General features: G+C 47.9%; 1 protein-coding gene across 1 annotated transcript; it reads right to left on the bottom strand.

Annotated features, from left to right (window-relative positions):
* Positions 1 to 650: 650 nt before the first annotated feature.
* On the bottom strand, positions 651 to 7,004 carry SPATA24 (spermatogenesis associated 24). Its single transcript, XM_012749032.3, has 6 exons — positions 6,754 to 7,004; positions 5,452 to 5,517; positions 5,091 to 5,221; positions 4,929 to 4,999; positions 907 to 1,009; positions 651 to 802 (listed from the first exon to the last, which is right to left on the bottom strand). The coding sequence occupies exons 1-6, from the start codon at positions 6,868 to 6,870 to the stop codon at positions 673 to 675; spliced, it is 618 nt and encodes a 205-aa protein (XP_012604486.1). The 5' UTR covers positions 6,871 to 7,004; the 3' UTR covers positions 651 to 672.
* Between the last annotated feature and the right edge of the window lie 8,388 nt (positions 7,005 to 15,392).

The raw sequence follows: 15,392 nt of genomic DNA on the forward strand, positions 1-15,392 counted from the left end.
GTCCCTTCCCAGACCCTTTCCTCACCTCAAAAAGAAGCAGTGGTGTCTTTTTCCCTTCCTCCCATTTGTGAAGACAGATGACCTTCTGTTTGGGGGAGGTGTAAGAAGGCACAAATGTGAATCATGGCTCTGACATTCTTGTTATGTGATAAAAGCTGATTTCCCATATTCATTGGGGTCCTGGAACTTTATGGTTAGGGGTTCTCTCTCACACATACACACACACCCCTTCCTGCCTTGTAGCCAACTTGAGAGTTAAAATCACAAGGGCACTAGGAGTGGGGTGGATGTTACTGGGATAACCAGGGCTGTTTATATCAGAAGGGATTAAATACCAAAAGTAAGGAGCAGCGCCTACTGGACAACAAACCCCCACTCCCATGGACCCAAGGGAGGCAGGGAAGTGACAAGGGCTGCAGGCTTGAGTAGCATCCCCTTCTGCCCCCAGAAGTGGCCTAGCAGGTGGTGGTGCAAGACTGTGTGCCACCCAGGTGACTTGATTCTCTCTCAGGTCACCAAGGCCTAGAAGGCGGGCGGGCAAAAAGAAGCGCCCTCTTTCCCTGGAGGTCAGGTCTGTGGCAAAGGGACCCCCAGAGATGGGAAGGGCAGGGTTGGGGGATTCCCTGAGCAGAGAAGGCAGAGGTTGGGCATTTCAGCCAGAGAACAGCCATTTTATTTTTCCCTGAGACGCGGGCGGCTGCAAGCCTGACGCGTCCCCGAGGCTTTCTTATGCTTCTGGTCCAGCACCTGGGCCATGTAGTTCTCCTGCTGCTTCTGGATCCGGCAGTCAGACATGTGATTCCTGCAATGGAGCCCGCTGGGTGGGCTGTGGACAGCCCAGGGCAGGGGCCAGACGTCTGGCTCCCCACTTTCACCAACAACCCCCAGCTGGCCCAGGGCCCTCACCTGAAGATCTGTTTCTGCTGGCTGATAACTTGCTGCAACTCCTTAATCTCATTCTCTTTGCCATTAAGTATATCTTCTTGCTTTATAATGTGAGACTCAATCTCTGTGGGGGAGAGAGGCAGGGAGGAGGGGTGGTTCCCATCCTGCGGGCTTCTTCCTGAGATGAGGCATCCCCTCAGGGGACTTTTCAGAACTTGGCTTCCGCACCCAGGGGCTCTCCATGACTAGTGCTGATACCTTCGTATGAATGGGTGTATTATGCAGGCTTGGGGGGGAGGGCAATGTCTGATTGTTGTGTCAGTGACCTCACAACTCTATTCTGGACCAGCAGACCCACTGTGAGGTCAGGCGGAAGTCCTTTAGAGAGAGGTGAACAGCCCTGCCCTCAACTCCTCCAGGTCTTTACAGATGTCACCTCCTTGGCGAGATCCTCCCTAGTCTAAAAATTGTAACCTTTCCCGATATTTCCTATCCCCTCTCCCTGCTTCATTTTTCTTCTTAGCACTTATATCTAACACACCATATATTTCACTCATTTGTCTTCTCCCCTAAGGGAATGTAAGGTCCACAATGACAAGGATGTTCGTTTTAGTCACTGTTTTATCCCTAAGGCCTAAAACAGTGCCTGGCACATAGTAAGCACATAATAAATGTATTTGTGGAATAAATGAATGGGATGTCCGCTGGGAGTTTAGGACTCAGAAACATGACCTAATTTTGTCAACATCAGTCCAACCAGCCCTTCCAGAGGGTTGGCTGGGTGCTCAGCCCTGTGCCAGGGCTTCAGGAGTGGTGGGAGAAGATGCCGTCCCTGCCCTTAAACAGGCAGCTCCTGAAAGGAGAGCTGAGTCTCAGGAACTGGCCTGGTGTGGCAGCTTGAGCTGTAATCCCAGCTACTTGGGAGGCTGAGGTGGGAGGATCACTTGAGGCCAAGAGTTCGAGACTATCCTGGGTGATATAGTGAGACCCCGTCTCAAAAAAAAAAAAAAAAAAAGACTCAGGAACAGATCAGAGAACAGAAAAGGCTACATTTCAAAAAGTTAATATTGATAAGACAGTATTAGTACTTTGGGAGTTGCCTCCCTTTTCAGATCTATTTCCTCATCTATAAGATGGGGACAGAGACAGCCCCTGTCCCACAGTGGGGTGGGGAGCACCCCGTGAGAAAGTGGTGGCAAAGCCTACCCCCAAAGTCAGTGCATGTTGGACGCCAAGATGACTTTTGTGTCTTGTATCAAAATCCATGGAGGCTGTAAGGGTCTGGGGCTGCTTCATTTACATAACGGTCCTTCATGGAGCCCCGGAAAATTTTGACTCATACAGAAATCCCACTGCCCTTAAAGGTTGGACAAGGATTAATTAATTAGAACACAAGCTATGAGAATACAGAAATGATGAAGCATTTAAGATTTCAGAAGAGAAGATTTAGTGAAAAGTTAAGGCACATCATGGGAAAGACAAAAGTGACACAGGTGAAGGGGAGAGAATGAGTCATGGGGCCATGACTGTGGAACCTCCTGCCCAGGGTTGTCCAGCTAATCCAGATAAATTGGTTGTGAAGGTCTTTTGGGAAAAAGAATTAGAAATTTGTGTGATTCCTTTAAAATAAAAGCCTGTGGCACCCAATGAGAAAATGGTTTAAAAAAATCCCTTTGCGTCCAGGCGAGGTCACTCACACCTATAATCCGAGGATCTCTTGAGGCCAGGAGTTGGAGTCCAGCCTGAGTGAGACCCCGACTCTACAAAAAATTAAAAAATTAGCTGGGTATGGTGGCACATGCCTGTAGTCCCAGCTATTCGAGAGGCTGAGGCAGGAGGATTGCTTGAGCCCAGGAGTGTGAGGTTGCTGTGAGCTAGGCTGACGCCATGGCACTCTAGCCCGGGCAACAGAGTAAGACTCTGTCTCAATCAATCAATAAATAAAATTAAAAAAGAAAAATCCCTTTGAGAAAAATAAAGAACTATGTAAGTATAAAAACCAAACCAAAGCTGGTACGGTGGCTCATGCCTATAATCCTAGCACTTTGGGAGGCTGAGGCAGGAGGATCGCTTGAGGTTAGGAGTTCAGGACCAGCCTGAGCAAGAGCGAGACCCCAACTCTATTGAAAATGGAAACACTAGCCAGGCTTGGTAGTAGACACCTGTAGTCCCAGCTTCTTGGGAGGCTGAGGCAGGCGGATCACTTGAGCCTGGGAGTTCAAGGCTGCAGTGAGCTACGGTGACACCACTGCACTCTAGCTGGGGCAGGCGACAGAATAAGACGCTGACTCAAAAAAAAAAAAAAAAAAAAAAAAACCCCACAAAAAACCCAAACCAAAACCACAAAAGGAGAGGTTGTAGGAGTGGCGTGGGGGACAGAGTAAGGTTCAGATCCCCAGCCTGGTTCAGGTGAGGGCTGTGCCCCATAGGTGGGGTTCAGGACATTCTGGGAGGAGGCAGCCAGGCCCTGTCCCCATGACACATGGACCTTTTACAAGCAGATACAAAGTCCCTCGGCCTTGGCTGATCTCTGGAAGAAGGATCCCTCCGGTTCCACCAGGAGGGAACCCCAGGTTCCTTTTAGGGGATTGAGGGAAGGTCCAGGGAGAGGGAAAGGACTAGGGGAGCAGCAGCCGTGAGTGTGGAGGCCGTGAGCACCTGTTGGGCCCTAGCAGGCCCTGGCGGGAGCCAGTGATCAAACAACCATGAGGCCTGTTGGCCTGCTGGCATCCTCCCAGAGACAGAACTCACCAGGGCGGAGAGAAGGCTGGACGGGTGGGTGGAAAGTGCCCAAGGCTCCAGGTGGGAGCCATACTAGGAGGGGCCGTGAACCTCTTTTGGGCTTGGGCTCTGGCCTACTCGAGATCTGCTGTGGTGAATGAAGCAGATGCTGCACAGGGAGTTCATACCTACTTCTTAAACTAGGTGAAGAGCGTTTAGTATTCCAGGAAAATGAAAAGGGTTCACTAGGGAGCTGATTCTGAAAGTGTCCCACAATTCATGGCACCAACTGAGCCAACATGTGGGCCACAGGGATCTGCATAGAGCAGAGCTGAAAACTGGTGGCCCACAGGTATATGTTACTTGGCCCACACAATACTTTTAAAATTTCTAAATCAGTTGCCAGCACTAAAAAGTCAGAAGAGCTTCCATTAAAACTTGGTTTCCAGCCGGGCGCGGTGGCTCATGCCTGTAATCCTAGCACTCTGGGTGGCTGAGGTGGGCAGATTGCTCGAGGTCGGGAGTTCGAAACCAGCCTGAGCGAGACCCCGTCTCTACTAAAAATAGAAAGAAATTAATTGACCAACTAAAAGTATATATACAAAACAATTAGCCGGGCATGGTGGTGCATGCCTGTAGTCCCAGCTACTTGGGAGGCTGAGGCAGGAGGATCGCTTGAGCCCAGGAGTTTGAGGTTGCTGTGAGCTAGGCTGACGCCACAGCACTTACTCTAGCCTGGGCAACAACAACAAAAAAAAAAAAACCAAAAAAAACTGTCTCAAAAACAAAACAAACAAACAAACAAAAAAAACTTGGTTTCCAGTTTCTTTTTTAAAGATCTGGCAATCCTGGACCCCCCTTGCAGGGCTACACCTCTGAGGGGACATGGCTTTCCATTTCACCACAGTCCCCACTCCTCCCTGTGGAGTCCCCAACCCTGAGACTAAGGTCAGCTCCCAAACAGGACTGTGCTTGTGCTGTTGTTCCTCTTATAACAGAGTTATCAGTAAGATGCACTATTTCTAACACCCATCAAAAGTGGGAAAACAAAAGGTGGACTAAGAAGGTCGTACGTTTCACGAAAAATGGGAGCGAGCCCGTTCTTTTATGGCCGTGAAGAATATTGTACACCGATTTTCCTCATTTCCGTGGCCTGCCTGGTCCCTGAAGGCTTTTTCGAGGGTGTGGCCCGCAGGGGCCTGCCTGTATCCTCATCCGGGGACAGAAGGTGGGGTGAAACCCTGCCCGTGACACAGGCACTGGGTTGTTAGGAAAGAACCCACGTATAGAACCATGGTGGGGAGCGTGGGGCTCCCGCCTACCATTGCACTTGGTGATGAGCTGGTCCTTCTTGCCAGACTCCTGTAGGACTTTGCTCTTGACGCTGGAGAGCCTGGGTGGGGAGGATAAAATGAGAGGATGGGCATTGTGGCATGCAGACGTCGGACCCCTGACCTCCACACCTTCTACTGAGGCCCACTCACGCTTTTTCAAAGGCCCGCTTCTCTTTCTCCAGTTGCTTAGACAGCACCTCTACCTCTCCGAGGGCAAACTGTAACTTCTCCTCCTCCTTGGCCAGGAGGGCCTTGGTCTTGGCATGGGCAGCTTTTTCTTCCTACAGGGGCAGGAGCAGTCACTTCATTACCCCAAGCCACCTTGGGTTGCCTCTGCTCCCCTAACCAACCCCCTTTCTCAGAGGGGCACACAGAAGCCAGAGTACAGGAAGATTCTGGCCTCACTACTAGGTCTGGAGGCTTTTGGACTCCAATACTCAATGACTCTGCCTAACCACAGGGATCTTGGGAAATGAGGGAAGATTAGGAACCTACAGAGGACATTACTTACCACCAGCTTCTTCTCCACTGCGTGGAACTCTTCTTTACTGACAAAATTTTCGTCTTGGAGAACCATCTGCAACAGAGCCTGGCTCAGGGAGGGCCTGAGGTTGGGGTGGAAGGGGTGCTTGCCAGGGACCAGGACCAAAAATGGATAACAGGATGAAGCGCAGGACACATAGGATGAGACTGAGGCACTGGTAGAATTCAGTTCCACAGGTAAACTGAGACTCAGTTCTAAGTACTGCCCTCAAGGAACAACCAGTGTCATAGAGGAGACAGCCCATGGCCACACTTCTAACATGGTGTGTGCTGTGATGGGGATGCACAGGGGGCTGTGGTGCCCAGAGGAGGTCCTGACCCAGCCTGGGGAAGGGTCAGAATTGCTTCTGGAGAAGAGGATATTAGACCTGGGATCTGACTGGTAAATAGAATGGGCCAGAAGAAGAGAGGTAGAGAGAAAAAGCATCCCAAAAGCCAAGGCTACCTGCCAAGAGAAAGATCTGGATACCTTCAGGGAATCAAAGGTAATTCAGTGCCTAGCACTGCATACATTTTGTTCAATGACAGCATTAGGGTAGCAAATAGAACATGTCTCTCTCGCCTTCCTTTCACATCCAACTTCCCAGAAGGGAAGAATTTGTCTAAGAACCATTAGAGTGAGAAATAGATGTGAAGCCAGCTTTATTTCTGAGCTGGAGATACATCCCAACTTTTCTATCAAGATATTATTAGAAAAGCAAACAGAAAAACCAGGGACTCCATCTGGCCAGGATTCTATCACGCCTGTCCAGGTAATCTGTGACTCAAATGCTTTGCACCCATTAGCTGGGATCTGATTACGAAGACAAAAGCAAAAGGACATAAAGGGGTTGGAGGCCCTTAAGGTAACGTGGGCAAGGGCCAAATCTGCACGTCCTGCATTCAGTGTGGCACTGCATTTCACTCTGCGGAAGGGTATCCATATTCTCTGCACGAGAGGGCCTTGGGAACGCAGAGAAGTCATCTCCACCAAAGATGAGGACACTGAGGCTCAGTAAATATCTACCAGGCCCTGCAGCAAGCAATCAACCAGAGTGGAGAATCTTGCTTGATTTTGGTTAAAATTCCCTGGTAAATATTCAGGAAGGTCCCGCCCCCCTTGGCTCCACCCCTCCCGGCCAGGACTCAGCAGAGCCCTGCCTCCTCCTGATGACGCCATTGGCAAAGCGTTCTAACCACGCCCCCTGCTTCGGACCAGGGTCCGGCCCCGGCCCCGCCCCCGCCATGCGGCGTCCACTCCGCCTCTCCCCGAGCTCTTCTGGCTGCATACCACATTCCTCAGCTGGTGGATCAGTTCCTCCTGAGACTCAATCACGTCCCGCAGTTGATCGAAGGCGAGACACACAGATCCTGACCCCCCCTGCGACCACCCAAGGGGCGTCGCCATCTTTCGCCCCCGCCAGCTCGTTGGAAATGGCCGCCTCTGGGTACCTCCCCACCGTCGCCCACCAATGAGAATGCGACGCCACAGAGCACCTTGGCAACCGGGGGCGGGGACTTCCTCTGTTAGCCGGGATGGGGCCCGCCTCTTAAAGGAGCCGTCTGCGGCCAGGGAACCTGTAACAAGGCTTAGGAGTTTAAGTTTATAGTAAATTTGTACATCTATATTATCTTCTGTTTCTCTCTCTCTCTCTCTCTCTCTCTCTCTCTCTCTCTCTCTCTCTCTCTCTCTCTCTCTCTCTCTCTCTCTCTCTCTCTCTCTCTCTCTCTCTCTCTCTCTCTCTCTCTGTGTGTGTGTGTGTGTGTGTGTGTGTGTGTGTGTTTCTGTCCTAAGGAGCAGGCAGGGCCCGGGGTATACTTCCTTTAAGTGTGTGTGAGCAGGCGACACTCAGACCAGCCCTCAGCCTGTTAAACCTCAAGACCATGAAGCATGAGCCAGCATAGACAACCCCAGCGTCTTTTTAGCTTCTCATGCCTCTTTCTCCTACCCAAATCTCCAAATTTCCCCCATAGTATGAAACTCCAGCCTCACTTAGTAATTAGGGGGCATAAGCCTAAGCAATGAAGATAGAAAAAGAAGACAAGAATGGCTTCACCCAAGATAAAAGTACTCATACTTTGAAGCAGGATTTTGCCCCAAATAGGTGGAGGGCAGCCTGAGCTCTGGGCAGCTACACTAGAGCCACGTGCAACCACATCAATGAGTTCTAAAGTGGAGGCAGGGAAGGATAAGGTGTTTGCACACATTCACCAAATCCTCATTGAAGCTTTTTTTTTTTTTTTTTTGCAACCCAAATAAGATTAGGCTCGACAGAACGAATATATGTTGAGTTTTCACTATTTTGTAGCACCATTATGCTATATATTATTTCATGTGATGCTCATAAAAACCCTATGAAGTAGCTTGTATCATCCCCATTTTAGGCATGCTCTATGAAAATGAATAACTTGCCCAAGGTCATTCAAGCTAGTAAATTGCAGAACAGGGTTCTGACATGGGCAGTTTGATTTGATTCCAGAGCCTGTGTTCTTTTTTTTTTTTTTTTTTTTTTTTTGAGACAGAGTCTCACTCTGTTGCCTGGGCTAGAGTGCCATAGCGTCAGCCTAGCTCACAGCAACCTCAAACTCCTGGGTTCAAGTGATCCTTCTGCCTCAGCCTCCCTAGTAGCTGTGACTATAAACTCGAGCCACCATGCCTGGCTAATTTTTTCTATATAGATTAGTTGTCCAATTAATTTCTTTCTATTTTTAGTAGAGGCAGGATCTTGCTCTTGCTCAGGCTCAGCCGGTTTAGAACTCCTGACCTTGAGCGATCCACCGCCTCAACCTCCCAGAGTGCTAGGATTACAGGCCACCACGCCTGGCCCAGAGCTGTGTTCTTAACCATTATGCTGTGCTGCATTTTTTTTTTTTCTTTTTTTTCTTGAGACAGAGTCTTGCTCTGTTGCCCTGGCTAGAGTGAGTGTCGTGGCGTCAGCCTAGCTCACAGCAACCTCAAACTCCTGGGCTCAAGCAATCCTTCTGCCTCAGCCTCCCAAGTAGCTGGGACGCCACCATGCCTGGCTAATTTTTTCCTATATATATTAGTTGGCCAATTAATTTATTTCTATTTTTAGTAGACACAGGGTCTTACTCTTGCTTAGGCTGGTCTTGAACTCCTGACCTCGAGCTATCCACCCACCTCAGCGTCCCAGAGAGCTAGGATTACAGGCGTGAGCCACTGGGCCCAGCCTGTGCTGCATTTTTGTTTAGCATAAGGGATAATAAGTTTAAATGACTATATTATTATAACAAGGAAAAGATGTTATCAGTGACTTGGAAGGGAAGCTGAAAGTTCAGATAAGCTACTCAGGCTGCTCCTAAAGCTCCCTAGGGGCTTCGTCTAGGGGTAGATGTTGTGGCCTGACAAACTTGGCTGTCCCTGTGGGTCTCTAAGTGGTAGCCCTTGTTTTGTCTTGTTTCTTTCATTTGTTCTTCCGGGATCTCTTTTTTTATTTCTTTGTGTGTGTGTGTGTGTGTGGTTTTCAGTGGTGGGCAAGGCCATCTCTGTTGACATCTCTTAAAGGGCCTCGAGCAGTACAACCAAATAGAACTTGTAGTGATGGAAATGTTCTACATCTGCACTGTTCAATAAGACAGCACTTGAAATATGGCTCATGTGGCTGAAGACTTGCTTTATAAATTTTAGTTAAAATTTAAATCTAATTGCCATATGTGACTAGTGGCTACAGTATTGAACAGCATGAGCCTAGAGCAGTGATCCCCAACCTTTTGGGCACCACGGACCAGTTTCATGGAAGACAATTTTTCTACCCAATGGGGGTGGGGGCTGGGAGAATGATTTGGGGGATGATTCAAGCACATCACATTTATTGTGCAGTCAAACCTCTCTGCTAATGATAATCTGTATTTGTAGCCGCTCCCCAGTGCTAGCATGACTGCCTCAGCTCCTCCTCAGATCATCAGGCATTAGATTCTCATAAGGAGTGCACAACCTAGATCCCTCGCATGCGCAGTTTACAGTAGGGTTTGTGCTCCTATGAGAATCTAATATCCCCCCAGTCCCTCGCCGCCAAGCTGACAGGAAGCAGAGCTTATATAGTGATGTGAGCGATGGGGAGCGACTGTAAATACAGATGAAGCTTCACTAGCTCACCCACCACTCACCTCCTGCTATGCAGCTTGGTTCCTAACAGGCCACGGACTGGTACTGTTCTGCAGCCTGGGGATGGACCAGGGCTTAGGGACCGCAGGCCTAGAGGTGCTGTGTAGGTCGTGTACCTGGGCACAGAGCCCTCTCAGAACATTGTCTGCCAAATGAGAATGTTCACCTGAATCACCCTGAACAAAGTTGTACATTCCTCTGGGGCAGTGATCCCTGAGCCTTCCCCATGAACTGTGTTCCCTCCCTTGGGTCTTTTATAAGGTGCCGCTGATGTCCCTTGCTATTTAACGCTCACCTCCACCAGCTGGAACAGACTGCCCTCAGTGTTTGGGGCAAAACCCTGGCGGGCAGTAGGCTCCAGCAGCCAGTTCCCTGGGGATGGAGGTTAGGAGCAAGAGAGAACCCTGGCTCCAGGTCTGCACCTATATACTAGCATGGACATGAGGGATGGTCACCCTGGTTGGGGACCACTATCAACTCCTACTCTATGTGTCACAAGCACTTTGGGCTCCTGGCCAACCAGGTCTCAGTGAAGTTCAGGAAGACATTACATCACAAAAAGCTCTGTGATCCTGATTTAAAAAATCATTTTGCTCATGAATCTGTGATCTGGGCAGAATTCAATGGTGAAAGCTTATCTCTGCTTCACGCAATGTCAGCTAGGATGGATCAACTAGGGGTTAGAAGTTCCACTTCCAAGATGGTTCACTCATGTAACTTGCAAGTTGGTGTTGTCAGCTAAGAGCTCTGCTAAGGTTAAGGACCAAAGTTCTGGCTCCTTTTCATGGGCAGCTTGGGCTTTCTTATAACACAGTGGGTTAAAGAGAAAGCATCCAAACTGCTGTTCTCAACACACAGACAGGAAATGGAAATTGCTAATTTCTTTAGGCCTGGGACTGAGAACTAGCATAGTGTCATCTCTGCTGTACTCTATTAGTCAAGGAGTCACAGAGTCTAGATTCAAGGGGAGGGGACACAGACCCCCACCTTTCAATGGAAGTAGTGTCAAAGAATTTGGGCTGCACTTTGAAAGCAAATCCTTATGACAGATAACACGTCACTCCCTTAGAGGTTCTTCTCAGACAAAACCAGACTGGAACTTATTCTGATGGAGAGAGTCAGACAATAATCAAATAAACACACAAATAAGGCTCAGATTGTGTCACCATTCAAATAAATAGCATTATAGCTATGACAGATGGTAAGAAAGAGAAGAATGAGAGTAATTTAAAGGGATATTTAGCCCAGTGTGGGCTAAGCTTCTGTGAAAGGGAGGGCTTCTGTGAGTACCATTTGAGCTGAAGCCTATTAAGATAAGTGGTGGGCACTTAGCAAAGAGGGTAGGGGCAGGAGTGGGAAAGGGTTCTAGGAAGAGGGAGCAGCATAAAAAGAGCCCTGGGGAAAAAGGAGTTGGCAAAGAGTAGTAACGAAAAGGCTGGTATGGCAGAGACGATGTATATGGCAAGAGGCGGCCTGGGCTGCCAGGTAGAGGCCTGGGGCTTGGTAGAGCCTTGCTAAGTATGGTAGAGCATGCTAAGGACTTTGGTGATTTTTATTCTGTGGCCAAAAGGAAGCTACTGAAATATTTTAAGCAAGAGGGTAACATGACCCAGTTTATGCTTTGAAAAAATCTCTTTCATTGCAGTGAGGTGCATAGATCAGAGGTGGCCTTGTGTGGATAAACAGAAACTACTTATACTTAGGAGGCTACTGCAGTGAGAGTAGATGGTAGTTTGGGAGTCAGATGGTGTCAAAGGAGATGAGAGTAAGTTTAGGATGTTTTGGAGGTAAAATTGATAGGATTTAATGATAGAGGGGATATGGGGAAAAGGGCAACAAGATGTTTTGGTTGTGTATTGCTACAAACACCCCCAACATGTAATGGCTTAAAACAGCAACCATTTTATCATTTGTTCACAACTGTGCAGTCTGAGCAGGACTTGGGGCAGCTCACTTCTGCTCTGTCCATCAGCTGGGGTGGCACAAATGGCTCAACTCGGATTTTATTTTATTTTATTTTTTAGTAGAGATGGAGTCTCGCTCTTGCTCAGGTTGGTCTTGAACTCCTGAGCTCAAACGATCCACCCACCTCAGGCTCCCAGAGTGTTAGGATTACAGGCGTGAGCCACCATGTGCCGCCTCAACTTGGATTTTATATTTGGGTCCTCAGTTCTTGCTGTCAGCTTGGTGGCTTGGTGCTCGTCTACATGGCTTCTCCATTTGGTTGGTGTAGTGGTCTTGGGACAGCTGGACTTACACGGTGGCTGGCTTCCCCCCAAGGGCAAAAACAGATGCTATCAGTTTTGCCACGTTCTATTGGTTAAAGAAGATCAAAGGCCAGCCCTGATTGGAAAGGGACTATACGAGACCGTGAATGTTAGGTATGGTTAGTTGGGAGACACCAAATTAAGTCTACCACACAAAAGCCTCCTGGGTTCCTGACTCTTGCCCTGGGATGGGTGGTGGTGCTGTTCATGGGAATGGGAGCATCTGGAAGGGTGTTGCTGCCATGCTCCTCCATTAAAAAAAATCACTCATCTCTGCTGGAATGGTGATTATATTTTCAAGTCTCTCTTCCTCAGAATAGTTTTCATTGACCCCTCAAACTGGGATAAATCCTTTACTATAGATTTCCACAGTCCCTGTGGTCTCCGTTTTGGTAGTCGTCACCAGGGAGCATGCCTGCAGCCTGGCCTCACCACTAGATGAGCTGCAGGAGCCTAGGTGCCAGGTGTCCCTTGTTCCCTGAGCCCATTCTAAAAGATCAGCCCGCCTGGCACATATGAAGTTCTCAATCTTTGCTGAATTTAAACACTTTTTTTCAAATGAAAGATATCATGACCAGTTGGGATCATGTAAGTAACAAGTACTGTATTTTTAAACTAAGACTTTCCTAAATATGGGGCACTGGGAAGAAAGCCAGCAAAGAACGGGGATAACACCTGATTTTCCGATGCTAAGTGTAGTTTTCATCTATAGATTGGCTGTGACATGCTGAAGCTGCTGTTATCTGATAGAAAATACGGAACTGATGATGCCGCCAGTGCTGTCTGCTGTTCTAAACGCAAATAACTGCACCGATGGGTAAGAGAAACTGGGGCAGAGGTCAACAGCTTCTCTGGTCTCAAGTGGCTCCAAGGGAGTCAAGCAGTGTGCAGTGCCCAAAGATGCCCTGGGCAAGGTAAAAGAACAAAGGGAAAATATAAAGGCATTCTTTTTATGTAAAATCATTTAATGTTTGTCTTTGTTAAAATACACTCAATCCGGATGCAGTGGATTAGGTGACCAGATTTTTTGAGGATTCATACCCCACCAGGAGTTGATTCCATCTGTGTCGTCCCGGCTCTGGTCACAGAACATTCACATCTTTAATTCCAAAGACTAAGTGTGATGCAAATGATGTAATCAATATCTCACACACGGGTATATACTTACTTGGTGGTCACTGCACAAGGTAACAACAAAGCAGGCTCCAAAAATAAGATGTTTCATAACTTGACCCTTTCCAAAAATAAATATATCTGGACACTAGGCTTACACCTTAAATGAGTCCAAAATAAATATAAATTAAGCGCTAGCTTCTGTGAGGAGCAGTGCATGCAGAGACAATGAACTTGCATATGTAGCCAGTTGTGACAGAAAGCTGCTGGAATCCCAACAGTGGCTCCTCACAAAGCCAGTCCTGAGTATGAGGATGACAATGAGAATACACACAGCTTGACCAGGCTGCTGGATTCCAGGTTCCAGTGGGGTGTGGAGTTCACTGTAATTTCGAACAATTTCCAGCAGAAAGCACAGCAATGGCGCTTTCTTATTGGTCACTTCCTCCAAGATGGAAGGCCTGGAGCTGATCAAGGAAGCTTACAAGTTTTCTGGCTGGCAAAGATGAGCCCCCGAGTTGCTAATCTGGGGACATGGATTCCTTCAAGCTGCCGTGTTTTCTCCCCTCCTCACTGCTGGGCACGCAGTGCAGAGAGAGCACCTCCATGTGAACGAGAGTTTCGGTTCTGCTGGAGCTGCAAGCTCTATTTCTGAGCCCCACTCCTATCACACACATCCTATCACTACATCCAGTGGGCAGTAATGTCCCAAGGAATAGTCTAGAGCTGTGTACCAAGTTCTGACAGCAAGAATAAGCCTTACCTAAAGAGTTTATATATGATCAGGAAATCTTCCAAAGGATGTAGGCAAGAGGAAAAAGCTATTTACCACCATGCAGACAACTCATCTAAAATAGAACCCAGGAAATCGTAGTTTAACAATATTCTGAACAGTACCAAATAGATTAAACTATCCTTCAATCAAACTTAAATATGGTTTCCTTGAGAAAAACCAGATGTGAGTGTTGTTTATTGGTAATAAATCAAACAGTGCCATCAATGGTATAAAAATTAGACAATCGATGTGACATTTAATGGAGTTAGTTACTATTACCTCTATTTAGTATTATCACAGATAACTCATCACTGCCATAAAATCCATAAAATGTGTGACTAGCACAGGGTCTTTCAACCTGCCAAGTCAGTTTCATTATGGCCCATTTCCTAGCAGAGGCTAGGGGTGGGGAGGGGAGAGCTTTGGTTTTTGTATATAGAGGAAAACAACTTTCCATCAGCCCATTGGCCCATAGGCATATCCCTTAGTCTCTTGGAGCAGGTCAAGGAGGCCCTTCAAAACCAGGATAGGCCTTAGCTGGGTAGTGAAACCTGACTATTCTAGAAAAGTTCCCCCTCCCTACAGCTGAGCAATTGCCTGCTACCAGCCACCAAAGCCCCCATTCCTTATCTGTATACCCATCTTCTGAATGGAATACCCACATGTTCAACTATACTAGACGCTGCTGTCTATCATGGCTGTGTATCTGAATGGAGAAACCTTACTTTGGAAACCAGTTTTAATGCAGACTCTCCTTCCAAAAGAAACTTTTCTTCCCATGTGAAGAAAACATGGGGTGTAGACTAGACTCACCTACTGATCCTTTCAAGTTCAGAGACCCATGATAATCTGGGCAGCTCAATCCTGGTAGCTCACCTCCATAGAAAGGCCTAGAACCACACAGCCCAGGCAATGGCTTAGCTCTTCATGTCACCAGTGGGAAGGGCTACCTGCCTTTAAGGGACCTCTTATTTTGTGTTCAGAATTTGTGTAGAAAGGGTACTGCTTCCTAAAGACCAGTAGGGAAGTTGTCCTGAATGGATACAGGACTGCCATGGAAAGAATTCAGGGACTGGGGGGTGGGGACTAGGGGGACAGAGGCATCCTTGGGAAAGATTCCTTGGGAAAGATTCTGCCTTGCCAATCCAGCTAGAATCACCTGAGAAATGAGGATGATCTCTCACACTTTGTACTTGCTAATCAGCCTCCCATCTAGTTCTGCTAGTATCAGCTATACGACCCAGGTCCACCATTAATCCTCTCTGGGTCAGTGTTTGCTCTCACTCAGATAAACAGAGATAATGCATCTACTTCACAGAGTTATGAGGAGGCTTAAGTAAGAAAATAAATGTGAGAGCCCATGCCTTATTGTAGGCACTCAACAAATGTTAAATGAAAGAAAAAGCATCTCATATCACAAACTATAGGGCACTGGGTTAAACAAAGTGACTGCTGGGGACAATGCTAGACCCCTGCAGCCACAGAGAGAGGGTCTATCCTCTGTACCTCTAGGCCTGAGCAGACAACTTGCATGGCTGGCAGTGCCTCCTCCCGGGTCTGACTCTGTACCTGTGGGGGTGTAGGAACTTCACTCAAGTGTGATGATGCCAAACGATGATTCCAAGAGGAAATGACAAAAGAACATTCTC

The sequence above is a fragment of the Microcebus murinus genome, chromosome 21 (genome assembly GCF_040939455.1).
Source record: "Microcebus murinus isolate Inina chromosome 21, M.murinus_Inina_mat1.0, whole genome shotgun sequence".
NCBI lineage: Eukaryota > Metazoa > Chordata > Mammalia > Primates > Cheirogaleidae > Microcebus > Microcebus murinus.

Coding starts and splice junctions, on each gene's coding strand:
- SPATA24 (XM_012749032.3), bottom strand. CDS start 6,870: ATGGCGACGCCCCTTGGGTGGTCGCAGGGGGGGTCAGGATCTGTGTGT. Junction 5,518..6,753: donor TCCACCAGCTGAGGAATGTG/GTATGCAGCCAG, acceptor GCTCTGTTGCAG/ATGGTTCTCCAAGACGAAAA. Junction 1,010..4,928: donor GCTCATCACCAAGTGCAATG/GTAGGCGGGAGC, acceptor TCTCCCCCACAG/AGATTGAGTCTCACATTATA.